Here is a 27,336-nt window from a genome sequence, read left to right as displayed (position 1 = left end):
AACACACCCTTTCATCCACCAAAAGTGTTTTCCTCGCCTGATAGTAAATGCTTTCACGGTAGTAGGAGTGAATGGAAAATAAGAGGTCACCTAGTCTTAAATAACTTCTGTTCTTTCTTATGAAGCTACAGATCGATCCAACCATCAAGTGCTGGTAAAAATCAGCATTTAAAACTTAAAACAAATTTTTTTTAGAATTATGTACATGAAATTAGAAACTTTGGATACAGTTGACCCTTGAAGAATGCGGGGGTTGGGGTGCCAACCCTGTGCAGTTGAAAATCTGTGAATAACTTTTGACCACCTAAAGTGTAACTATGAATAGCCCGCTATTTACCAAAAGCCTTACCAATAACATAAACAGTCGATTTAACACGTATTTTGTATGTTACACTTTATATACATACTGTATTTTTATAATGGGACTAGAGAAAAGAATATTGAGAGGATCGTAAAGAAGAGAAAATACATTACAGCCCTCTACTGTATTAAAAAAAAATCCCCACACAGTTCAAACCCATGTCGTTCAAGGGTCAACTAGGATTTTACATTTGGTTTTTTCTCCATGAATATCTGTTTGCAGGGAAGAATTTGTCTCACAAATGGGATTTAGCCCCTGGCAGTAACCCATACTGATTCCATACCCCCTTTTTTTAAGTAGACCATTTATTTATTTGTTTTTAAAGATTTTATTTATTCATGTGTCAGAACAAGCAGAGGGAAGAGCAGGCTCCCCGCTGAGCAAGGAGCCCGATGCGGGGCTCAGTCCCAGCACCCTGGGATCATGACCTGAGCCGAAGGCAGACACTTAATCGACTGAGCCGCCCAGGTGCCCCTGAAGTAAACCACTTACCGAAAGGGAATCTTAGCAGTACTCTAGATCAGAGCTTGGCAATCTGTGTGCCCCGTCCCACCTGCCTTCTTTTATCACGATTTATTGGAACACAGCAATATTCCTTCCTGTCTCTGTCTCCTCTGGCTGCTTTCCCACGAATGTGGCAGCATTGCATAGCTGTGACAGAGACCCTGTGGCCCACGACACCTAAACTATTGACTCCCTGTTCCTTAACAGGTCAGTTTGCCAGCCCCTGGTCTAGGTGAGCTTTCAGCTCTCACAGTCCCATTCAGTGTGTTTGGTATCTGGCGACTTTTAAATGAGGTTCTATAAAAATCTAAATATTGATTATATTCTAAGATTCCTTCATGGCTTTTCAGGGGATGCTATGTTGGGTTGCTTGGTTGATCAGTTAGGTTTGTTTTTAGGTATCAATCAGATGCTTTGTACAACATCTCCTCTTCTCGGTGTCACTAATGTTCATCCCTTCTGTTAGTACCCGCTTCTCGTCCCTGAATCGGGGCTCTGGTTTCCCAACACCAGTCCATGCAGGGAAGCCTGTCCTTAAACCAGTGACATTCCTGTTAGCTCTGTACCCACAGGAGTCATTGCTGCCCCTCGTCAAGAATCCTGCTCAACATAGAGTGATTTGGAGAATTTTCCTCAGATCCTAGATTTTGTATTGGAAGAATAATGATCCAAAAAAAAAGGATCAGAGGCAGAGCTAGGGACAGGAGACTGGCTCGGCCTGCTGGGTTGCCTGGGAGAGCCATTGTCAACTTACCCCCGGAGTAAGGTTATCAACAGATGGAGTCCAAGCACAATGTTAGGATTCACCACTTGGGCTTTCCAAATGCCCAGTGTGGGTCAACCAGTCAGAAATCAATCCAGACCTCCAAGGGGAGACCTCATGTCCTATTTCAGTTCCCCGGGCACAAACAGGTGTTGAATGCATTGTGATCGCCCAGAGTGCTTGAGTCCGCCTCTCCCGCGTTCTCCGTTTCTTACTGCTTGATGATCTGACTCTTGGCCACAGTGCAAGGAAGGCGGCTTCCCCCAGGACCTCTGGTTGGGCGTCAGCGCGGATGCTGTGTCTGTCTACAAGCGTGGGGAGGGAAGACCGTTAGAAGTCTTCCAGTACGAGCACATCCTGTCTTTCGGGGCGCCGCTGGCAAACACGTACAAAATCGTGGTCGACGAGAGGGAGCTGCTCTTTGAAACCAGCGAGGTAAGAGACAAGCCAAGGAGAAATCATTGGTGTCCTTGACAAAAGAGAGAAACAATGCCCCATTTCCTGATGCCTTGAGTAATTTTGACAGTTTTGCTTTAAGATCTATGAAAATACAGCATGGCGGTCCCGCCCCCGCAGCAGGTTCCCTGGGGGCCAAAACGGAGACCTCCCAAATTTCTTCTCTGCCTTTGCAGCCAAGGAATTTGGTTCCATTCTGCCAGTGGGTCTTACCCATGGAGGAAAGGAAATGATGTAGACGTCCAGAATATACAGTTTGGCAGGAAGCCTTGTGCCAATCAGCAGAGGATGACGGCAGAGAACCGCAGCTGGAGGGAGCGAGGGGCATGACCGGCCTGGGCGTAGCTAAGTCTCGCTCACAAAATCACCAAAAAAAGCCTCTAAATGTCTGTGCCATCTGCTTAAAATGTAACCATCATCATGACAAATCAAGAAGCCTATTGAGGGCTTCACTTAGCAGCTGGCAGGCAGATGTGGAAAATGGAAATGAATGACCCGCCAGCTTCGCTGTCGGTGTATGTCACGGAGAGGCGGCCAGGAGGCCGGAGGAGAGTCTCACCGAGGCTGCGGTCTGGGCTCGGACTAGGCTAACAGGAGGGGAGCAGGGATGTGCAAGAGGCGGGACCTTTGGCTGGAGGGTCCCAGGCTTAAATGACTCCCATAGACAGGGAGTCACCGTGGGGTTCTTTGATGGTTCCTGATGTAATGATCGTAATTGTGCCAACTGACGTGGGGTGGGATTAGGAGGGAGGAGAGATGAGGGAAAAGGAAGGCAATTAGGGCACCATAAGAGGGAGGGGGGCCAGCATGAGGAGGGACAGCCCGCCCCCCGCTCTGTTATGCAGCTGCATCATGGGGCGGGGACAACACTGATGAGCCAGTGTTTACCAGCTGTGATCGTGGGCTTGGGGGTTCCCCAGTATTTTTAGTGGGGATAGGAATCCCAGCCCTCAGGGTACCAACAGTGTCCTCAGGTGGGCCTTTTTTTTAATGTGTAAACATCTGACAAGTGTACATCAGGCAGAATTGTCGTTTTCGTGTGAAAGAACCACTGGGTGGTGCCCACCGTGTCAAGAAAAGCCTCGCTTCCCCGGCCCGCTCATCATTGGGTCTGGGACAGCAGCGGGGCCGTGGGTCCCCTCGGCATCCCTTCCCCTCCCTGAGTTCCCACTCACGTGGCGCCCGCTCTGCTCCCCCCGGGCAGGTGGTGGACGTGGCCAAGCTCATGAAAGCCTACATCAGCATGATCGTGAAGAAACGCTACAGCACATCGCGCTCCGTGAGCAGCCAGGGCAGCTCCAGGTGAAGGTGGGAGGGAGTCGCCGTGTCTTCAGCATCCGGACGTGCTGCCCTCTGGCCTCGGTCGCCTGCGCGCAGAGCCAGGGCCGAGCTGCCCCCGCCTTCTGGAAGCCCCTCGGCGGAGGGAGGTGTCTCCGAGGGTCCTTCCGCCCTCTCAACTTCCGTGACCCTGTATTAAGCTGCCAGCCTTAACAGTCAGCCCTGTTTCGAAAGCTTTACTACTTTTAGATGACACATGCCTTAAAAGAGAGAGGACAAAACCCCTACCCACCCCCACCCCCGCCAAAGCAGCCAGAAGTGCCTTAACGTGTGGACCCAACACTAACTGACCTTAACTGTGCTACTGAAGGGAGATGCCCCCTCCCCCCCATCTTGGGGGAGACTTACAAAGCTTTGGGGGGGGGGGTGTTTATCCATCAATTCTGCACTAACCTCCCAGCCTGATTTCCCTAGTTTGAGGGAAGGTGAGGGAGCGGGGAGGGGGGGATGGACAGAGGGAGCACAAGGGGACAGGACATTTTAGTCGGAGTGCTGCTGGCAGCCTTCTTCGTGGACGTAGATTAACTTCTTGTCTCATCTTTCCCGTCTCTGTGCTTGCCTGTGCACGCAGTGCTCAAAACTCATCACTTTAATCACGGTCTCATGAGCATTAAAAGCAAAGGGAAAAAAGGATGTGCAATGGTGTAAACAGTCTGTATATTTTAATAGTTCAGAGTTGTAGTCTTCAGTCATTACTTTATAAGGTGGTTTTATTAACAGACCAGAATCCTGGATTTTCCTGTCTTCGCTGTATTTCGAAAACCACGTTTTGGCTCCGTTTTGTTTTCCGTGTAGCAGAGTCTGCGCTCTGTGTCTGCTGTATTATAAACAGATCTGCAGCCCCTACAGATAATGGTATTTATAAACCACTCTGACTCCAATGCTGTTTTTAGAACGATATGAAGTCATTTTGGAGTCTTTAGTTTCTAAAAGATTTAAGTTAAAAAAAAAAATTCTTTGAAGGTGAGTTTGTACCGCTCCAGGTAGATGACCACATGGCCACGCTGGGTACGGCGGAAAGGAGCTTCGATCCCCAAGGGTGTAACGTGTGAGCGAGTCTTGGAAGGACCCTGACGGTGTAAATGCCGAGGCTTTAAGAAAATACATTTTATCCCAAGTTTATAAGGATAGTCCAACAGGTGCCTGTAAATAAATCCGTGTTTATGACCAGAAGAAAAATGATGTGGTCCTGGACTTTTATTTTTATATGGAAAAGTTGTGAAGACTTAGGCCAACTAAGTCTGCCCACAAAGAAAAAGAAATTGCCTTATCTCTCCGGGACAGCCCCGCGAAATCATTGTGTGTTGGCTCAGAGAAAGTCTGACAATAAAAGATATTAGCTATCCTGCAGTGTGTTTTCTTGAGTAGGGGGACCTGAAATATATTACGGGCTTGGGGTTTTTGTTGTCGGTTTGGTTTTAACGCTTTTGGCCTCAGTGTCTAAGCTGCGTGTTACAGAAGTTGATGGCCAGGTCTTACAGTGGACGCGCCGCACGACTCCAAGGAAGCAGAGACGGTGAAAGCCAAGAGTCCGTGAAATCCAGAAATCTAAGGCCTTGAAATGTCTGTTTATGTCAAATGGTCTCATAGCCCCAAAACCTGCCTAATGGTGAAATCATGGTCCTACAACCACCTGCTCGCAGCCATGCTCGCTGGGGAGAATACACAGGTAGGCTTTCAGCCACAGATTTACCCAAAAAAACAAGACATGGGGTCTCACCTGGGACGTGAGTGGCACCAGTCCCCCGGATGTCCCTTTCTCTTCCTGCTGAATCCCACCGCTGCTTGTGTCCAGAGTGTTCTCCACCACCGGCTCCACGGGGACCGGAAGTACAGCTGAGCACCTGTGGCCGCAGGTGATGAGAATGTAGGTGAGCTCGACTCCATGTTCTGCTGTTGTCTTTGTTTTCATTTCTAGCCCAGAGGGAAATTGGCCAAAGGGCCTCTTCCACTGCTCACCACCCAGGATTTCCTCTGTGACTTGTACCCCAGGAGGCCGCCTCTCTCCCCCCAGTTACATATGAAGAAGGAGGCAGAGGGAGGCATCGTAGCAGCACCAAAGCCAGGACCTAGATCTCTCTACACACAGGCCTTATACGCCCACAGCTGCATTGTTTTAATGTTTTATTTAGAAATACTACGGGTTCAGAAGTTGCGACAGCACATACCGGGAGACCCACATACCCTTCACCTGGTTTCCCCTATGGTAACATTTTGCAAAACCATAGAACAGTATCACAATTGTCCATTATAATTAGGATTTTGCTTCCCCATATTATATAAGGAAGATAGTCCCTAGTTTTGAGATTGTTGCTTTAAGCATTTCTTGTCCGCTATTTTGAATGAGCTCTGGGATTCCCTTCCCTCCCTGCATTTTCTCATCAACACAGACTGGCTCAGCATCACCTCTCACTTCAACTTGATCATATCGACAAAAGCCTCTCCAGGACAGAAACACTGTCTTCCCCTCACAAGTCCCAGGAAATCCAGCCTCATGCCTGCCCAAAGCAGGCAGAGATGGGACTGGGATGGCCGGGAGAACTCCAGGGAAGGAGTGGTGGGTCTTGAGTTGGTCATACAATATGGCAGAGGGTAACAGATTTTTCCTAGGAGATGGTTCCAGAAGTGGCACTAGCACGGGTATGAAAAAGGTGTTAGGACAAAGGTTAGAAGCCATGCCATGGCTCCCCTGTCCTAGCCCCACTGGCCTCTGTGCTTTACCGCCTCTGGCGCCCTCCCCTGCACCCCCCCTCCCATATATGCTGTTGACAAACCAGACACATGGAGGGATTTTCATCAAATCTAAATCCACCTGTATCTTTCCTACTAAAAGCTCTCCTATAACTCTGTCCCACCAAAATATCAACCTCTACTATAGTGCAGTGTCCTCTGTCCCGCCTGCCTCTCACCTTGTCTCCTACCACTCTTCCCTACTCAGCACAGATCTTGGCTTTCATTCTGTCCCCATCTTATCCCGACTTAGGGTGTTCTGCCCAGCAGCAAGGAAAGGGACTCTGATGTTTCCTGGTGAAAGCTAGCATCTGCACTCAAGAAGGCGTGAGCTGTAACTCCCAGGTACCTGGAGCTTTGGCAGGGATGTGCTGGGAATGTCTATCAGCGGGCTCTGCAGGGGGGAACAGTCCTGCTGTGTAGTGCTGGCTGATTTCCACGGTGTCCATATTTCCACCAGCGCTAATTCCAAGCTCCAAGGTGACATCACTGAACGTGGAGTTGGATGGGATGCAGGGTTGGCTCCCGAAAGCTTGGCCCTGCCCACCACACGGAAAGGACATACCAGTAAACCGTTCAATAAGAAATTGCATTCTATTTATAAGAAAACCTCAAAGGAAGTAAAAAGACACTCAAAGCTTTAAGCACTTTGTGTGGGGGAAAGTTAGTTACTGTGGGAAAAGTAAAGAGGTTTGCAAAGTATATAATCTGCTCCTATCTTTAGTTTTCCCAAAGATTTCGTTTCCAAGTAATAACAGGATTACAGTTGATTAGCAATTTGAGACATAAACAGGGCCTCCTACCCCTGAGGCATCCAGACATTTACTTGGTGGGAATTAGTTGCCAGATCAGGGTTCTCATCGTTCCCTCATGACCTGCCAGAAAAGAAAATGAGTAATTCTGGTAACTCTGATCTCTTGAGGGAACTGTTCTCCATAAGTTTACTTACTGACTTGACATTGAAGAAATGCAATAGGCCTCTTGATTAGAAATAAGATGACCCCAATGATCATCAACCATAACATAGTTGACTTTAATTTACTAAAATCTTATTTGGATTAGAAACACACACACTATCCACACTATGTCAGTGGGGTTTGCGAAGACGGTTGAAGAACTGTCTTAAGTTGCTTAGAGCCTAGTTGGGAGTAAAAGATATAAATATATGAAATCAGTTGACTGTAACAGCAATAGTAATTGGGCCATCTGCATACGGGTTGAAGGGGTCCAGAAAACAAGAGTGCGAGGGAGAGAGTTTTCAAAGGCAAACGTGGTAGTGTCGCTAGAGGGGAGGGGGTGGGGGGCTGGGGTCACACGGTGATGGGCATTAAGGAGGGCACTTGGTATAATGAGCACGGGGTGTTATATGCAACTGATGAATCACTAAACTCTACCTCTGAAACTAATAAAACACAATGTGAATTGAACTTAAATTAAAAAAACAAAGGAGAATGTGGAGCCAAAAAATGAAGATTTGTGATGTTGTGTGAGCACATGCGAGTAGAACAGATCACTGAAAGAAATCCATGAGGCAAAAATGAGCAGAACGGGGATTTCTAAGTACATCCTTCTTACACTCCCGTTGTTTTCCCCTTGACCATCTCTCTCTGATGTGATCAATGGTGTTAGTTACCATTTGCTCAGAACATATGTTTCAGGCTTGGTGCAAGATGCATTCGCACCCTCCTGGCATTGTGTCCTCCCAGTAACTAAGGAGTAGGTCTAGCCAACCTATTTTTACATCGAGGATATTGAGATTTAGAAAGCAAATTATTTAACTTGCTCCAATAGCTTTGCTGTGTAACAAGTAACTCCAGAACGCGATGGCTAAAACAACAAGAACTTACTTGGGTCATGATTCTCTAGGTCATCTGAGCGGGGCAGTCTCCCTGCTAATCTCATTCATGACTAAGTTCAACTGTATCCAGGTCAACTTTGTTGATCATGCCTTGTCTTTCTCATCTGTCTGGAGCCTCAGATGAGAAGGCAGAGCTCTGCTCCATGTGATCTCTCGTGCTCCAGTTAGCTAGCCTTGGCTGATTCATGGCATTTCGCAAGGTCTTGCAAAAACTAGTAGGTACAGGCAAGGCCTCTCAAGATTTAGGTTCAAAACTGGCACATTGGTTAAGTCTGCCATATTCTATTGGCCAAAGCCAGACCCAATGCCAGACCAGAGCCAAGACGTGGGGAAACAGATTCCGTATCTTGATGGACGTTGCCTCAAAGTCACTCAACAGGTTGTAGAATTGTGGCCTTTTTACAATCTAACCACGCTTGGCTGAAAAATAACAAAACTACAGTGGACAGAGAATTCATATCCAAGTTTGATTGACATCATGCTCCCCTCATAAAGCTATCCAAAAATCCAACCACTTTCTCTGTTTTCTTTTACATGGCCATGCCCTTAGCTTACCACCACCCCCCACCAACTTCCCCTGATTGCATACTTCTAATGTCAACAGACACAGACACCCACCTCAGTCCCTTTCCCAGGTGTCCCCTCAGAATCTTCTCTTGCCGGAAATAATCTTTCTCCCTGTTCATGGCTCTTCATCTGTGACAACCTGGCTTAGATTTTCATCTCTCTGCAAAACTGCCTGCGGCAGAGGCTGCTACCCGTCCCCCAGTGATCCGCCCTTTTACCCTTTGTCCTTATTTCCCTTTCGCCTTGTATAACAGAATTCCCCCACGTTTTAGCTTGCGGGGGATGCTAAGCTACAGAATCCCTTCCCCAGCGTCCCCTGCAACTGTGTGTGGTGGTTTTAAGAAATGTTACAACTGGGGCACCCCGGGGGGCTCCATCGGTTAAGGGTCTGCCTTTGGCTCAGGTCATGATCCCAGGGTCTTGGGATCGAGCCCCAAGTCAGGCTCCCTGCTTGGTGGGTAGCCTGCTTCTGCTTCCCCCTCTGCCACGCCCCCTGCTTGAGCTCGCTCTTTCAAAATCTTTTTTAAAAAGTTACAACTTCTTGAAAACCCCTCCCATAAAAAGGTGAAGTCTCATCCCCATGAATATGGGCCAGCCATAGTGACTCCACTTCTAATAAATAGAATGTGGTAGAAGGGATACCACATAGCTTGCAAAGCCAGGTCATAAAAGGTGACGCATCTTTACCTGCTCTTTCTCTTGGGACACACGCCTTAGGAACTCTGAGCTGGCATGACAGAAATCTCAGCCACCTGAGGCCACCGTGCTGAAAGGACTAGCGAAGAAGCCATGCAGAGCTAGCCAAGCCCTGCAGGTACCATCCCCCAACTGATTTGTCTTCTCAACCTCAACGCGTGGGTACTGTCTTCAGATTACTCCAGCCACGAGCTCTATGCAAACTACACTCCCGCCCTCTCCAGACCCATCAAAGTCTTAGTAAGGCATCTTGAGGCCCATGATCTTGTCATGGAGATCAAGTTCTGGTCTGAATGAGGCTCTTGGGTGTAGTTCATCAAGTATGGCTCATTAACACTTGACTGGAAGATCTGTGTGCAATGGAGACAAGTTTCCCGTCCTCCAGAAGCTAACTGCTGCAGAGACTATCATTCACAAGGGGAAAATGGGGGCACAGAATAGTCACAAGTCTGTGGCATTTGTGGGAAAAGGAGGATGACTCAGGATATCTCCAAGAACCCAGGGGGAAGGATTCCCAGTTAGTGGAACGGAGTCCCAACCATGGGACTGGCATCATGTGCTCAGCTAGATTTCAGAAATGTGGGAAGGACACATGTAAAGCATTTGGGCCAGTGGGTCAACTGGGGTGCCTTTGAACATAGCCGCAAATTTCTTTGACAATCCTCCCACGAAAAGGTGGAGTCTAATTCTCCTCTCCTCCTAACAACTAGAGTGTGACAAGAGGGTTACCACATGACGCCCAAAGCTAGGTCATAGAGGGGACAGTAGAGCATTTGTGAGGCTCTCGGGACACGCACTTTTGGAGCCCTGCGGCCACCGTGCCAGAGAGACCGTGTGGAGAAGCTAGGTAGACACAGATGCCAGAAGGGTCCCAGCTGTGCCAACCCTCAGCTCTCTAAGTCCTCCCAGCGTCCACCACCAGACATGCAAATTGTGAGCGTGCAAATGATTCCAGCCCCCAACCTGCAACACAACTCAGCTGATGCCAAAGGGGACAGAGATATGGGGTCCCCCTGAGGAGGTTCCAGCCATGCCAGGGAGCCAAAAAATGAATAAAAGGAGGAGGAATGGATGAGATTTAAAACTGTCACAACGGGGGCACCTGGGTGGCTCAGTCGGTGAAGCGTCTGCCTTTGGATGAGGTCATGATCCCAGGGTCCTGGGATCCAGCCCCACATGGCATCACGCTCCCTGCTCAGCAGGGGGGGGGGTCTGTTTCTCCCTCTGCTCCTCCCCCCACCCCGCCGCCATACTTGCGCTCGCTCACACGTGCTCTCTCTCTGAACTAAATAAAATTTTCAAAAAAAAACCCAAAACTGTCACTGTTGACAGCTGATGTGATGAAGCCCTTAGTTTAACAACTGATCGTGCTGGATTTTCTGTTAGAACTGATGAGTGAATGGAGCAAGATCACTAGATAAAAGGACAGTGTTTTAAAAACCAACTGCATTTCTATATGGCAGCAGCGACCAATTACAAATTTTTAAAAATACCTCCTACGATGTCACGGAACACATTTAATACCTAAGAGAAAATCTAAAGAAATGTTGTGTCCTCTGATGCCAAAGCTCAGGGCATCTCCTTTATGCTACATACACGCTGAGCTGAGACGCGAATGCAGCTGCAAAAGCATCTGAAAGGCGGCGAAGCAGAAAGTGCTAGGATGCAAATATCAGCGGGTCATCAAAGACGAAAACAAGTTGGAGATAGAAGGAAATGGGTTTATAACCCAAGTTATCTCACACGGGTGAGGAAGCTAAAAGACTCATAACTTCTAGTTTCACGGTCTTTTCTCTTAAAGGAGGCTGAACTTAAAACACAGAAGACATCTAACTTCTAAAATAAAATACATCCCTTCACGGCAGAGTGAAAGCTCCGTTCCTTGGTTAGTAGAGAGCTCCTGCTTTATGTGTATGTTTAATATGTTTACTCTGTATTGTAAACCATCTGCCCTTTCTGTTGCTTGGGAGAATCATGAATGTTTTAAAAGTCAATTTCTGCGGCCATGCCACCAGAGCGTGCTATCTAGAACCATCCATGTGAGAAGCACATCGACTGCAAACTGATGCCTGCCATTACGCCCACTTTTCCTTCCCCTGATTCCGCACAAATGGCTCTGTCATCCGGGCCGCAACTTAAATGTCACCTCTCCAGAAAGGCTTTTCCTCACCACCAAATACAAAATAACTAGACTTCACTGCATCACCATGTTGTAAGTAGCACTAAATAGTATTTTTTTAATTGCTTATTATAGGTCTTCCTCAATTAGAAGGTAATCTCAGGGGCACTGAGTGGCTCAGTCAGTTAAGCATCTGACTTGATTTCAGCTCAGGTCCTGGTGTCAGGGTCATAAGATCGAGCCCCGTGTCAGGCTCCGTACCGAGCATGGAGCCTGCTTAGGATTCTCTCTCTCCCTCTCCTTCTCCCCCTGCTCATGACCTCTCTAAATAAATAAGTGAATAAAATCTGAAAAAAGAAAAAAAGGTAGTCTCTATGAGAGCAGAAATCTTTTTGTATTTAGTATTGTCATCCTTAACCAGACCATGTCTGAACATGGTGGATACTCAGTATTTTTTTTTAAAGATTTATTTTAGAGAGCATGTGCAAGTGGGGGGAGGGGCAGAGAGAGAGGGAGAGTCCTCACGCAGACTCCCCACTGAGCGCAGAGCCCAAGGCACGACTCAATCCCAAGACCCTGAGATCATGGCCTGAGCCGAAACCAAGAGTTGGATCCTTAACCGACTGAGCCACCCAGGCACTCCTCAGCAATTAATTCTTAAACAAGTGGAAGAGTAAATTGTAACTTTCGATTTGGGGGCCAGCCCAGCTGAGACTCCCCAGAGACGAGAGCCCAGGGCAGAGATTAACTGCCAGTGCTCTGCGAAGTGCAGCACCAGGACAGGGAGGATAAGGGAGAGACAGTGAAGGATGGGAGCGAGGCCAAGCCATGTATTGCCATGTCAGCCACGTCTTCCTGTGAGCCACCAGGAGACGTGCAGTTGCTCGGCAGGAGTGGGGCCCCGTGGGATGTCTCTACACAGGTTAGAGAGGGAAATCCTGCCTCAGAACAGCCCTCCAAAAGAGAAGGAAGACAAGACACTTCCTAGGTTGGTCCTGTCTCCTGTTTCCCATCAGCTGAACAGCCCCCTATGTGGGGAGTCAGTCCCCTCCCATTTCCATGTCATCTGGCGCCTTTCAAAGCCACATGGAAGCCATACCCCACACTGTGGCAGGCTGAGAGATGGCCACAGCCTACTCCCCAGGACCTGTGTTACCTTGTATGGCAGAAGAAATGTTGCAGATGTGATTACACAGAGGATTTTGAGATCATCCACGTGCATCCAGTGTAATCATGTGTCCTTATAAGATGGAGGCATGAGACTGGAGTCAGCAGAAGATGTGACAGAAGTCAGAGGCTGCAGTGATGTTGGGAAGGGGCCACAGGCCAAGGCATGCAGGCCACCTCCAGGAGCCAGGAGACGCATGGAATGGATTCATCCTTGGAACCTTCTGGAGGAACCAGTGCTGATGACACCTTGGTCTTAGCCGTGTGAGTCTCATTTCAGACTGCTGACCTCCAGAACTGTAAGAAAATAAATTTACATTGTTTTAAACTAGCAGGTTCGTGGTAACTTGTTACAGCAGCAATAGGAAACGGATACACACACAAATGGATAAACAAGGGGAGCATTTCCTCTAACTCTGTGGTGGGAGGGTGGAGAGACCCCCAGGTAAGCAAGGCCAGAGAACCTGAGGTACATAAGATGTACCCAATACAAGGACCTATATGACTGCTTATACTAAGAAGCTAAGGACAGAGAAAGTATGTGTTGATTGTATTAACATTGTCTTTTATTATACTTCATTTTCAGTTGTGAATATCTGCCCAGCTCTGAAAAACATCCCTGGCCCTCACAAATGACTTTTTTTTTTTTTTTAAGATTTTATTTATTTATTTGAGAGAGACAGAGAGTAGAGAGAGAACACACAAGTGGTGGGGAGGGGCAGAGGGCGAGGGAGAAGCAGACTTCTCGCTGAGCAGGGAGCCTAACTTGGGGGAGGGGCTTGATCCCAGGACCCTGAGACCGTGACCTGAGCTGAAGGCAGACGCTTAACCCACTGAGCCACCCAGGCGCCCCCACAGATGACCTTTATATATGACATAACCTATACTCCAAATCAGACCATCACACAGCTCCAAATCTGGTAAAAATCTGTTCCTACAGAAACTATTTTATTTTATGTAGATTTGATATAGAATGGAGAGAGAGCATAGCATGTATTAGGGTAACTCTGGCTGCTTTAGCAAATACCTACATTTCAATTGCCTACCTACCGTATTTTTTTTTTTTTTTTGAGAGAGAGAGAATGTACATGAATAGGGGCAGGGAGCAGCAGAGGGAGAGAGAGAATCTCAAGCAGGCACCATGCTCAGCACAGAACCCAATGCAGGGCTCAATCTTTTGACCCTGAAATCATGACCTGAGACGAAATCCAGAGTCAGACACTTAACCGACTGAGCCACCCAGGCGCCCCTCAATTACCTACCATTACTAGAGATGACTTGTTGCTTACTAATGGGTATAATGTTAGAAGGATGTTGGATCTGCTTCTGTGGTTATTCAGGAGCCCTGCCAACAGTGGCTCTGCCTTCAACCTTTGTGTTCCAGGGTTGACCTAGGCATAAACAAAGTAGCAGACAGGGAACAGCTGACTGGATAAGAACATTTACCTTTAAACCTCCTTGGCCTGGAAGTGATGTCACATGGTGTCACTTCCACACAAGGATGCTGGGAAATGTAGTTCCAGGCTGGGCAACGACCTTCTCAGTTACATTCCGCACTACGTAAGAGGAGAATGAAACTCTGGTGGACAACTGGCTGTCCCTTGGGCCAAGAAGTACTCATGTGGACTCTTTCCCCCAAATATGGAAGACTTCTCCCAGTGAAAATGAACATTCAAGGGAATTAACTCAAAACCCTATTAATTACTGCATTCCTCGGGGCAAAAGAGATGGGTAGCCAACAAGAGACTGCTCAACTGATACAATCGAAAGAAGTCAAGGATGGATGACCAGGAGGCTGAGGGGATATGACCCCAAGTCCTTGGTTTCCAAGCCCACTGGTTAAAGGCAAGACTGTGTCCCCAGCCCCCTGCAACACCACACAAGTATATGTGGCCCTGATCTCCCAGTCCTTCACCAAAGGGTAACTGAACTCTGAGGAATAATCAAGCATTTGGATGATTGTGGACAGGGTCTTAGTAGACATTAACACCTAGCGACACTAATCATCACCATGGGCCTCTGTTAGGGTATTAGGGGTCTGTGGCCCCCTTTGGAGGCCATTTCCCTAGACCCCAAATATATAATGGAACTAGGCATGCTTGGTAGTTGCACAACCTCATATTGGTTCCTTGGCTTAGGGTAAGACTACCACAGTGTAGACATCAAGGAGAATGCTCTGAAATGAATCTCCTCCATGAAAAAGATAGTGAATCAAAACTGATATGGCATCCCAGGAGGAATGGCAGGAATTAGTGTCCTCTCTAAAGAACTAGAGGATTCTGGGTGAGGTTTCCATCATGTTGCCTTTTAATGCACAAGTGTGGAAATTGCAAAAAACAAATAGATCCAATGGACGACAGCAAAGTCAACCAAGTCGTAGTCCCAGCTGCGGCTGCCACGCCAAATGCAGTCTTGCTACCAGGTCAGAAGAGCTTGGTCTTCGCGCATGCTCTATACCATTTCACATTCATTCTTCCTTGGAACCCTGATTTTTTCCCCATTAATTTCAAGTAAATGTAAATCAGAATGTATAATTTTGTCTGAAGATACACGAGATTTGTAGGATAAGTTTTATTTCTTCAAAGAGAGTTACATAAGTAAAACTTAATAAATACTACCTATAATAACAGGGACACCTAGGTGGCTCAGTTGGTTAAGCCTCCGACTCTTGATTTCAGCTCAAGTCATGATCTCAGGGTCGTGAGAGCGAGCCCCATGTCAGGCTCCCCGCTCAGCTGGGAGTCTGTTTCTCGCCCTCTCCTCTCCCTCTGTCCCTCCCCCTGTCCCTGCTCATGTTCGTGTGCTCTCTTTCAAATAAATAAATCATAATTAAAAAGTATTGCCTATAATAATAAATTATTCATATAGTATTTATTTGGCAAACTCAGTAATTCAGAACGTGGCCAAGGATCTGTAAATAAGCAAAACCTGGCTTCATGTGAGTAAGTAACAATGGCTAAATCCATGTGAGCTTTGCTGATTCTGCTTCTGCTTGAAGAGGCTCTGAAGAGCTTATCTTCCCTTTCACCACCAGGATAGGTGCCTTCCGCTCTCCCCACCCCCAGCTGATTCTGCTTCTGCTTGAAGAGGCTCTGAAGAGCTTATCTTCCCTTTCACCACCAGGATAGGTGCCTTCCGCTCTCCCCACCCCCACCCTGTGCTCTCTGCAGCTCATGATCTGTCATCTGCAAACCACCCATAATCACCACCTCTTCCTTAGTTCCACTGCCTAGCTCTAACTCAGACCTAGAGTGTTCCCTGCGACCCTCTCAAGTGAGGACTGGTTGGTCCCCAGCCCTGTACCACTGGCCCTACTACGCAGTAATTGTCCCCTTGGTACCTCCAGACCATTTCTCTTCCTTCCGTGATGAAATCCTCAGGATCTTTAGAGCAATGCTATTGGACCATACCATCCACACTCCCTTCTCATCCAAGTATCCGGCTGATTTTCTCTGCACCATTATTCTGCAGACTTCCTTCACATAAACAATCCATCCAGTGCCCTGGCTCCTTGCTTCTTTGACCACATGTCCTCTTCCCTCTCTAAACTCGAGCCTCCACTGACTCCTTTCTACCTCTTTTCAGCATCCTCCTACTAGGAGCACTTCTCCAATAGTTACCTCATCAGGTCCTCCCAACCATGAGGCCACCATTCCTTCAATACCCATCACCTCACTCGTGCTTTCACTCACCTTCTACCCCAGATTAGAGTCTCTGGTCCATCACTCTAATGTTTCAATTATATACTCCCTCAACTCCTTCCTCGTCCCTTCTTCTTCTCCACTTGTCTTGAAAAACCTCATCCACAATAAATCCAATTCTCGAAGTCTGTGTTTGAGCAGCTGAATGTTGCTGGAGAAACTCCCAAACATACTGACTCTCACTTTAAGCTCATGAGCACAATTTTCAGAGGCCAGACCGTCACATCCTCCCTCCCACCCTTTCCTCGTGAACTGTCTCCCATGGTCACCTGTGTCCCAAGGCCACTATTTCAAAATTCCTCTCTTTTTAAACTTCATATCACTATTCCTCCCATCCCCCAACTTCTTATTTCATTGTGAAAACCCAAGCAGAAGCAGAAAACACTGCAGCTTCTACCATATCTTCCAATTTATCCCATGGATTCCTTTGGCTTTCATGTCATTTAGATGCTGACCTTCTTTCCCCTGAGCTCACGGTTTTTATACCAAGTTTCCTACTTGTCGCATGTGGACCTGTATTAGGCCTATGAAGTACAGTATTCCAAGAGAGGATTCCTCTCCCAAACCTTCCCTATCTCTACCAGTGTTAGATGTCATCTGTAGTTCCTCCCTGTCCCTACCACCTTACATCTGATCCATTAGCGATTCCTGTTGGCTGGATGTCCCAGATGTATTCCAAATCTAGTCATTTCTCACCACGTCCGCCACTACCAGTATCTCTGTGACTAGTGCAGTAATCCCTAATGGATCTCCTTGCTTCATGCTTGTCTCTTCATCAGTGACCAGAACAATGTTTTCGAGATGAAAACTGAATGAAGTTTCACACAACATCCTACACTGATTTTCCACCATCTTTTAGAACGAAATCTCGACCGTGCATGGTCTGCTGGCCCCTTCGTGATGCCCCGCTGCCTTCCTCTCCTCTCTCACCTGATCTCCTCTCACTCTGCTCTTCTCATTTTAGCCTTCTTGTCCCTTGGGCGGGTCCAGCTAGTTCTAACTTACGGTCCTCACACGTACTTGCCATCCCCTTTGTCTGGCATGCCCTTGCCTCCAGAACTCCACATGACTGGCTGACTTCCTTCACTTAAGTCTGCTCAAAAGTCACTTCTCTCACCTCCCTGTCGCTTCCAAAGCACTTCCCCTTTTCACTCTGTTCCTTTTTTCTTCACTGCGCCCTGTGTTAGATTAAGTTAATTATGTTAATGGTCTTGTGTTGTTGCCTGTCCTGTTGACTCTGGGCTTAGCCGTGTGACTTGCTTTGGCCACTAAAACATTAGAAAATGTGACCCAGGCAGAGGCTTGCTAAGTGTTTGCACATTAGGGGATGCCTTCATGGAACTCCAGCTGCCAAGTGACTTAGTGTGAAGCTGGCCTGCCGGAGAGGCCATGTGGAGGACAACTGAGACACATCTACTGACGGCCCTGGCCAACGGCCATCCAGCATCTTCTAATTGGTGGTAAACGTATAAGTGAATCCAGCAACGCCATGTGCATCTGAGACGTGCCGTTCCAGCTGATCTCTCTCCAGCTGCCCATCCATGGAATCATGAGCAAATAAAAGTTGTTTTAGGCCACCAAGCTTGGGGATGGTTTGTTAGCTACAGCAGTGAATGATACACATCCTAAGATGTTATGTCTATCTGCATATTTGCTCACTGTCTGCCACACCTTCTAAGATATCAGCTCTATGAGGACGGGAACATTGCCTTGGGCACACTGTGGTGTATACAGGTCCTCTCCTGGGGAGCAGCCTTATCTGATCCTCTGGTTTCCACTAAAATCCCTAAATGAGAAAGATCTGTCTCTATCGGGTGCCTGGTGGCTCAGTTGGTAGAGCATGTGACACTTGATCTCAGGGTTGTAAGTTCAAACCCCACATTAGGTGTAGAGATTAGTTAAAAATAAAATCTTAAAAAAAAAAAAAGAAAGATTGGTCTCCTGTCTTCCAACTGACCACTAGACATGACCAACTCAAATTCAATACCTTCTAAGTTGACGAGAGTTTTTTCCCCTCCAAATTTGTCCCCAGGTTTTCTCCACTACCTCATATTTTAATAATGACACAATGGGTTGTGATGACACTTAATTTTATGTGTCAACTTGGCTAGGTTACAGTGCCTTTTTTTTTTTTTTGGTCAAACACCTGTCTAGAAGTTGTTGTGAAGTTATTTTTAGATGTGATTAACATTTACTCAGTAGACTGAGAAAAGCCCATTACCCTCCATAATATGGGTGAGGCTCATCCAATCAGTTGAGGGCTTTAACAGAAAAGACTGAAGTCCCTTGAACAGGAAGGAATTCTCTCTCCAAACTGCCTTCAGACTCCAGACTACAACATGAACTCCTACCTGAATTTCCAGCCTCCAGACCTCCCTAGGAGGTTTTGGACTTGCCTGTGCACACAATTGCAGGAGCCAATTCTTTAAATCCCTCCTCCTTAGCTCTACACCACACACATACACACACACACCATTGTTTCTGCTAATCTGGAGAACCCTGATACTGGGGTTATCTTTGACAATCTCCTCTCCCTCTTTTCCCAACATCCAATCAGGCCCTACTGGCGCAGTGTGCAAAATGCCTCCTGTGACTACCCTTTCTTTGCCCCCATGTCCCTTGTCTTGGTTTAGACTCTCAGCATCTCTCACCTGGACTATTATAAATGTCTGATAACCAGTCTCTCTGCCCCATCTCCTTCCCATCTGCATGCAACTCCACCGCCCGGGTTACCTTTCTGGAATCTGATCATGACACTACGTCCAAAGCCTACAATCACCTACAGAATACAGCGCAAACTCCTCAGTATAACATGAAAGCTCTTTATCAACAAGTTCAAGTTCTATTCCTGGCTCCCTATCTCTTACTTCTCTCTAAAGCCCCTAAATTCTAGCTATATTTAGCACCTGTGGATCCCCAAACATGTCATGTTCATTTCATACCTTCATGCTTTTGCACATTGTCAGATTTCTTTTCATTTAGGGAGAGACAGAGTGTGTGTGTGTGTGTGTGTGTGTGTGAGAGAGAGAGAGAGAGAGCGAGCTGCAAGGGGCAGAGGGAGAAGGAGAGACAGAATCTTAGGTAGGCTCCATGCTGAGTGGAGCTGGATCTCACAGGGCTTGCAAGATCTTGAGGGGCTTGATCTCATGACCCTGAGATCATGACCTGAGCTGAAATCAAGAATTAGATGCTTAACCGACTGAGCCACCCAGGTGTCCCACTTTTGCACACTGTATTCTATTTACTTGGGATGCCTACCAAATTTGTCTTGAAAACATTCCAACCTGCTCTTCAAGCTCTAATTCAGATGTACTGTTTGTTCTTAAGCTGTCCCGGATGCTTGGTCATAATATTTAGACAATGATAAAGATCTTTTCATTAGTCTCATTGTCTTGAAATTAATGTATGTGTATTTCTCAAAGACAAGAGGCTCTTTGATGGTGGGACTGTGTATAATAAGGGATACTAATAAAAAGTAATAATAATAATTAGATCCCTAGTCCTGGTCTTCTGTTTAGCTGACAATAGTCACAAAAAAATAATTGCTGAGTCGATTTTTGTGTGTTAGATTTTAAGCTCTTTGAAGGCAGAAACCATATTGCTGTTCATCTGTCACTCATGGTGCCTCTCATAGGTTCCTGTACACGGTACAAGTGTCAAGTACACAGTTCTATGTATGTAGTAAACAGATTTAGTACCTAGTACATAGGATCTTGCTCAATATAAGAAGACTGAATTAAAGAAAAGCTTCAGTTCTCTGGAGAACACAAAGGCTTCATTTTCTGTTGCTACACTATGTCAGCCATCCTTGGATTCCCACACTCGGGGTTGTCACGACGATTCTAAGTCAAGCAAGAGTTTGTGGAAAGGAGAAATCACCGAAGGTCACAGTCTTGAGGAAAAGAAAAGAGAAGGGGACTGTCTTTTTTAAAAAGAGCTATATGAACTCTCTCTATTTCCTATTTTCTTACAGTCTTCTAAAAAACATTTTTTTTCCTTTGACAATTTTCAAAGCCACAAGAAAGTTGAAAGAACAGTACAATGAACAGCCGGATACCCCTCACACAGATTCACCAACATCTTGCCACACCCATTTCCCCCCTCTCTCTCTGTATACACAACACTTCCTTTTGCAGAAAGCAAATGTCTGCTGTCATGGCATTTCACCCCGAAATACTGCATGTGGCATCACTCAGAAGGAAGACATTCTCTTACATCGTCCTAACACCATTATCATACCTAAGAAAAGCAATATTGATTCAACAAATCATCTAGCATAGACTTTGGACTCAAATTTCCCTAATTTTCCCTCCAAATGTCTTCGATAACATTTTTTTTTTTTTTGGACCCAGAATCTAATCAAGTTTCACACACTGATTTGGCTGTTATATCTCTTCTCCTCAAAGTGTTCCTCCGTTCTATTAAACACTTGAAGATCCAGGTCAACTGACCTGTAGAATGTAGGAGATGGTTTTGTTAGGATTTGATTCAGGCCAAATGTTTCGCGCGAGTTCTGTTGTGTCCCTCCCACAGCATCAGGTCAGGGGGCACATAAGGTCAGACAGTCCCACTCTTGGAGATGCCACGTATGATGAAATGCAGATACGGTGGGGATCTCTCCAGTGCAAAGACACACTTTGTAATTAATAACTAACCTGTGAGATCGTGTAAATACTTCTTCCCTAGTCTTTTCCCCGTGGGTCAATGATGATCATTGCCTGAATCACTGATTACATTGAGAGTTAACAAAATGGTCCTTTCCTAAATCTATAGTCTATACTTAACTCATTTTTCATAAAGCAGAGCTTCCCACCCACCCCTTTTGAGTATCATGACAGAGTCAGGAATTTTTTTTTAACTCAATATAATCATTTAGTAGGATTATTATTTCTTTTTGATTCTTAAAGTTTCCCAGATTCAGTAAGTAGGGTCGCATTCAAAGCTGGCTTCTGTGTCCTTTTGACATAGATTTTTAAATAGTCTTTGAACATGTCTTGCTTTCTGGTACCCAAGGTGTTCCAAACTCAGACCTAGTATCAGCCAATTATCTAAGGAGCCTCAGCTCTTTTCTGGCAGGAAATAGAAAACAATACCTGGTCTTTAAGTGAGCTTACTGCCATTGGGTGTCATCGATTCTAGGATCTTTCTGTGCTCATAGCTAGAATATCACATCGTGAACTCATACTTAGGACAGACCCAATTCAAATCTTCCCCCAATTCCATGTTCTTTGGCTTTCATTGGAAACCCTCATTAGTTCCAAGAGTGAAGAACACAGCCCTAGGCGATCTGGATTTGGAAGAGAAGGGGGTACGAGGCTGCTCTGGTTCAGACAGGCACCAAGTGATGAAGCTTGAGCAGGCATGGTGGCCCTGAGACGGGCGAATGGGGGATATGGACACAGGAGCATTTAAGAGGAAGGGTTCTCAGAGATTGTTGAAAGACTGGAGATGGATGGGGAGTCCATATAATTTATCAGCCAAACCAAGACACTTTTGAGAAAGAAAGCAAAGTGGTATTAATAGCCATGCTAGTCAGCAGGCATAAACCAGCACTGTCGTGGGCTAACCTGACATATGGTTACTCTGACAGAGAAAATAAAGGAAAGACCAGAATCAAAACTTACTCCAATATTTCCTGTCCTGGGGACTATGGGTTACTATAGTTGACAAGGCAGTTGTAAATGCTGCTTCCAGTTCCGGTGGGGGCCGGGGAGGGGGAGTGAGGTGGGTGTGTCTTTGTGACCTCTAGTTGTCCTTCCGGACAGGGCTTATGAGGAATCAGGGTGAAGGAACAGGCTTAACTTACAAGGTGTGTGGCCAGGGTGCTCTCTGGAACCCACTGGGGTGGACATTCCTTTTTTTTTTTTTTTCTCTTTTTTTCTTTTTAAGGTTTTTAAAATTTATTTGAGAGAGAGTGAGTGAGACAGCACAAGCCAGGGTGGGGGGGAAGCAGAGGGAGCAGCAGACTCCCCTCTGAGTAGGGAGTCCAACGTGGGGCTCCATGCTGGGATCATGACCTGAGCCAAAGGCAGATACTTAACTGACTGAGCCACCCAGCGGCCCCTGGGGTGGACATTCTGAGAAAAGGAACCTCTCCCCTCCAACTCTGTCTCACCTCCCTTCCTTATAGGACAAGAGCAAGAACGACCTCATCCATGGGAGAACAAGCTGTCTATATGTACACTGGATGCTCGCAGGTGGCCGAGGTACTCTGAGAAATCCAGCTGCCCAGCACCAGGGGAATTTGAGGGTCCGCTGGAAACTGGCTTCTGAAAGCAGAGGCCAGTCAGCCTTTGGGACCCTGGGCTGACATATATCTTCTCCCTGGAGAAAGGAGAAAGGCCTTCAGTCCCAGCCAGGCCCTTGTCCAGGCAACCCAGAGTAAGTCTCCAAAGCTATTTTTGGGACAGTTCTGGTTTAGGGCAAGGGAAGGGGGCAGGAGAGTGCATATGGGGTACAGAGAAACCATCAAGTTTCAGTGAACTGGCCTGCAAGCAAATACACTGAACTCCAAACTGTATTAAATATGATCTTAAGATTCCTTTGATAATTCGGAGAACACATGAGTCTTATAAAGCTTCAGGGTCCCCAGGAACACCGCTGGCTGCACAGTAAACACCCAGCTATGCCCACTTGTGCATGGTCTAAAGGATACAGGTGACATGGGCTGCATGCATGTCCTCAACGCGGCCTGGGCCAGCCTCCAGGTTTTGTGTCTAACTTCTAATAAATTAAAACTAGTAACAGGTGACAAGCCAAAAACACATTTTGAAGGGATGTCTGTGGGATGTGACTCTCCTAGCTATTTCATTACATTCCACGAATCTAATTTTAGCTTAGAGAATACCCCTGGGGACTGCAGGCCTGATTTGCAGACCTGGGTTTAAAATCAACCACGCTGCAGTTTTGCTTTGATAATGGAAGTCGAGCTGGCGTGCCTGGGACCTCAGGGGACGAGCCTTTTGAGTCCACCACTTTCTTGGTAAGAGCAAACAACAGAAAGAAACCCACGAACTTCTGGAACTCTCCATCGCTCACAGGACTGCCACTAACTTTGGAGAATGGTCGTCAAAACTCTCCTCCATCTGACGTGTTTATCCGAAAGCCTCAATATAGCCTCTGTCCCATGCAGGCCACGTGCTCTGGAGACGCCTCTGAACCCGTCTTGGCCTTTCTTTTCCTGCTGACCATTCGCACTGCCTGGATCTACCTCTTGGCCAGGACCCCTGCTGCTCTTCGAGCTACAGACCTCTGTATCCAGCACCCTGACACTGATGAACCCCCTCCCCTCCTCCTCTGCTCCTCACTTTAGTTTAGGAGGAGGAAGAAGTTTCTTCTTGTGGCTCTGCCAGGCTCTATTTAATCCGCTGTGCAAAGCTACCTTTCTAAAACACAAAGCAAGCCACTTCACCCTCCTGCTGCAACCTCGCCAGTGCCCGCAAAGCTCAGACTCCTTAGCAGCACAGCTGAGGGGCCCTCTGGAGCAACTGCGGCTCATCCCACTCCCCATTCCCTTCACCTGATCACCTTCTTCAGGTTCCCTTGCCCATGCCCTAGCGCCAGGCAGGAGATAAGCAGCCTTGTTTGTCTTACCGTAAGCCCACAATCAGCCTTTAACGAATGTTTAATGATCAATAAATGAAGAAATAAGGAATGAATGATACAAAATGCAGTGAGATAGAACCAGGACCATAATGGGGGAGGAAAAAACAAGAAGAGGTTGCAGACCAGGATGATAGCTCACAACTCGGACAGCTTCCCCGGTGAAAGGTGAACACCCCTCCCTCACCCCCACCACGCAGGGAGGGCAAGGAGAGACTGGAGGAGGAGGCAGGACACTGCAGAGTGGTAGGTGGCAGGCTGAATAAGCAAGGGAACTTACACACGAGGCATGTCTCGGGCAAGATCTCCACCCCTGCCGGCCAGAATCTTAAAAGTTTATACAGAGGCCATAAGCAACAACACTTGACTCTCAAGACAGCGTCCTTGAAACGGCTCCCATTGTAGGAACACTGGCGCACAAAACTGACATTCCAAGAACAGGGGAGAGGGTGAGGAGCCTTTAATTGCCCAGGTCCCTCTTGTGGGTCAACTGGCAGTCACGACCTCTCAATGATCTTCTCCAACACAGCACCAGAGCAGTGGCTAGTCTGCAGATTTGGGGGTGACTGCTAGCCCAGTGGGAATGGGTTGGAAGTTAATGTTTTGCAGTCATCCTTGCTGATGATATGCGCGCGTGTGCGTGGAATAAATGAATAGTACTTTTCAGGACATACTCCTGTTGTGTGACCCCAGTTCTCTTTAACCATTCTGAAGCCTTAAAAACCTCTTTTGTGCAATATCAGGCAGTGATCCCTAAACTGGGTGCCCCAACTGGTCTATGGATGGCCACCATCTTAGCGAGAGGTTGTTCAGCTCTGATAAACACAAATGGAGACTATTCTAGTTTGGACATTCCAATTCTTATAAGCACAACAGTCAACCGAAAGCAGAAATAACCAATTCCTTCTATGAGCCGGGCCTTGGAAACCGAGTCTGATCTTCTTTTCCATTTCCTGCGTGTTGCTATTGTGGTGTGATGTTCCTGTTTATCTGGGCTTAGAGTGAACTATCTGGTTCTCTTGGCTCAGTGACAAGGAAATGAGGGAAAATTAGGAATAAGCAGGATATGGTGAGAACAGGAAGGTAAAATTGCTTCAATAAAATTATCAGCACAAAAACATCTATGTGCGGGATTAATAAACAATACAACATGTGTGCATGGCTCCTTTCATGTGGGAGTCACGGGCCTACTGGAGGAATCTAATAGAAAACCTACTAAAGGAAAATAAAAGCACTATTGGGGCATGTCCATCTCATTCTAAGGCTTACCTTGATGTTGTTTATGTGGCCTTCTGGAGTGAGATTTAATTATCCATCATTTTTCTCTCCTATTACAAGCTTACTAGCTACTTTTGGAGGAGAAAGGTGAGTGGACTCACATAGCTATGGGTAGGGATAAAAGAGATAATCTCTCATAAACAGAGATAAAAAGTGTTGCGAACCACATGTAGCAACTGAAATTTAGCTTTTATGGGTCTTCTTGTCCACACTTTTTACTACTTCTACAGACCCTGATGACAATAATTAGAATCCAGGGGGAGAGAGGAACATGAAGAATCTTGAGAACATATTTCTAGAAGCACACGCACACTGGTTTGGACAATGGGATGACCTGGTTCCTCATCTCCTCTGCCCTGCATTCTCCCCTCCAGCTGCAGAGTCTAGTGAAAATGGTGGAATATCGTACCCCTGGGGGCTGTGTCCAATCCTAAACAAAGGCCAGATGCCACAGTAAAGTCCCTTTTACCTTTCAGAAGCTTCTGCGGTAGCGGTAAGGGAGGGAACCAACACCTGGGAAAACAGAGTTTTTATTTTGGGGAAAAAATACCTGAATTGTTTCCATGTGCGTTTTCATTGCCTCCCTCCTCACTTTCTATCTGGTGGTCAGATTTCTCCTCGGTGGCACGTGGGACACGCCAGAGACCCTGCACTGGCTTCAGGAAAACCCCCACGCTTTCTACCGCTAGTGGATCATTCAGAGCCTTGGCGGTCTGCTGCCAATACACACAAGGAACTGCGCACGCCCGTGTGTTACTCCACACCTTCTCTCATGTTGATCTCCCAACAGAAATCATTGCCCCTCCTCCAACCACCACTTTACTTCCCTCCTCCTCACAATTCAGGCCAGATGCCATTATTACAAAAAGCCTCCTGAAACACGACTCTTCCACTCTTTCCTTAATTTGGGTGATTTAAGTTAAGACTCTTAGCCCAGAGCAATTATTTCCATGACAGCGGTTATCACGTCGTAATTAGCCCCTCCTCCGCCTGTGAGCTTCCCGTGGGTGGAAGCCACGTTCACTGAGCTTAGCAGAGCATTTGGGCACGTAGTAGGTGTTCCAGAAAGCCTCGAGGGAACTCTAGGACTATATCCTCTTGAGATACACATGCAGCCAAGGGCACACGTCTGCCATGTACACATCACTGAATCTTCACATATGTATACAGAGGTATAAACATATAATGACCACCCAGGTGAGCAGTACGGAGCATTCCCCACGGGTTCCCTTGAAACAACAGGCTTTAATTGCTCTGGGAATGAGCCCCATCCATCTTGTGAAAGCGGGCTGGTTGCCAGTATGATATCCAAGAGGATATCAGAAGCCCTCCTTCCTTGCAGATAGAACGCTCGGGGTGGGGGCGGGGCACTTTATTCCAGGAAAAGTTAAGAACAGGGGGATTAAAGACTAGAACGGTTTTTTAAAATGCAAATAGTGAAAAGTGAGCATAGAGCATAGCAATTACCCTTCTTCCCTCCCCCCTTACGCTCACCCAGAAATACCAGGGCCCGTGAGACCCGGTGTGGGCGGTCTCAGGATTCCCTGTCACCCCCTCACGGACGTCTTACCCATGTCCTGATGGCTGTCGCGACACGGAGACCAGAGTGACTCAGAAGTAACCGTGGTCAAGGCTTGCCAGACCTTATCTGACACGCGCAAAGCGTCGGGTCTGCGCAGAGATCTGACGCCTCAGCGCCCGCTCACCTGCACCTCCCCCAGACCAGCGAGCGTTCTGGAGCCAGCTGACTCTGCCCGCAGGTCGGCGAGGGGAAGCGCCCTCCCCCATCGCTGCGGCCTGACGCTCCTTCATGGACCCAAACGTGTTGTGTTTTGTTTTGTTTTTCCTTCGTTTCTCACTCCAGCATTTCTAGCATCACGTTACTCCCAGAGGACGAAAGACCTCAGCTGTGGTGGGACAGGCGGCCCCCGCCCGGGCGCGGGGCTGAAATCCGCTGCCAGCGGGAGGGGCGTCCCGTAACGCCCTCCGGGGCTGGCGGATGGGTGAGCGGGGACCCCGGCCCCAGAAAGTGAAGACGTGCGGTTGATTTGGCCGGGTCCCGGGCCAGGCTATCGAGGGGGCGCGCGCTTCCCGGGACACCGCCCAGCCCCTCGGCGCCCAGCGCCCCGCCCCTGCGCGAACTTGGCCGCACCCACTTCCCCCGGGAGGCGCCCCCGCCGCCGCCGCTGCCGCCGC

The 27,336-nt window shown here is 47.4% G+C and overlaps 1 protein-coding gene and 1 long non-coding RNA gene across 3 annotated transcripts in view; one reads left to right on the top strand and one right to left on the bottom strand.

Moving 5' to 3' along the window:
• Positions 1-4,765, top strand: part of MYO10 (myosin X) — a 206,989-nt gene extending 202,224 nt beyond the window's left edge. For both annotated transcript variants that reach the window (XM_026506716.4, XM_048224254.2), the window contains 2 exons: positions 1,872-2,063; positions 3,289-4,765. In XM_026506716.4, coding sequence (XP_026362501.1) covers positions 1,872-2,063; positions 3,289-3,390 — 294 coding nt within the window. In that variant the 3' untranslated portion in view covers positions 3,391-4,765. The remainder of the gene's footprint in view (positions 1-1,871; positions 2,064-3,288) is intronic.
• Positions 412-27,283, bottom strand: LOC123001456 (uncharacterized). Its single transcript, XR_006410366.3, has 5 exons — positions 26,711-27,283; positions 12,549-12,856; positions 6,502-6,691; positions 5,143-5,266; positions 412-3,562 (listed from the first exon to the last, which is right to left on the bottom strand). It is a non-coding gene; the product is annotated as an uncharacterized LOC123001456 (long non-coding RNA).
• Positions 27,284-27,336: the final 53 nt, after the last annotated feature.

The sequence above is a fragment of the Ursus arctos genome, unplaced genomic scaffold (genome assembly GCF_023065955.2).
Source record: "Ursus arctos isolate Adak ecotype North America unplaced genomic scaffold, UrsArc2.0 scaffold_15, whole genome shotgun sequence".
NCBI lineage: Eukaryota > Metazoa > Chordata > Mammalia > Carnivora > Ursidae > Ursus > Ursus arctos.
Note: the sequence above shows the minus strand (reverse complement) of the source record. Positions and strands in the feature narration are given on the sequence as shown.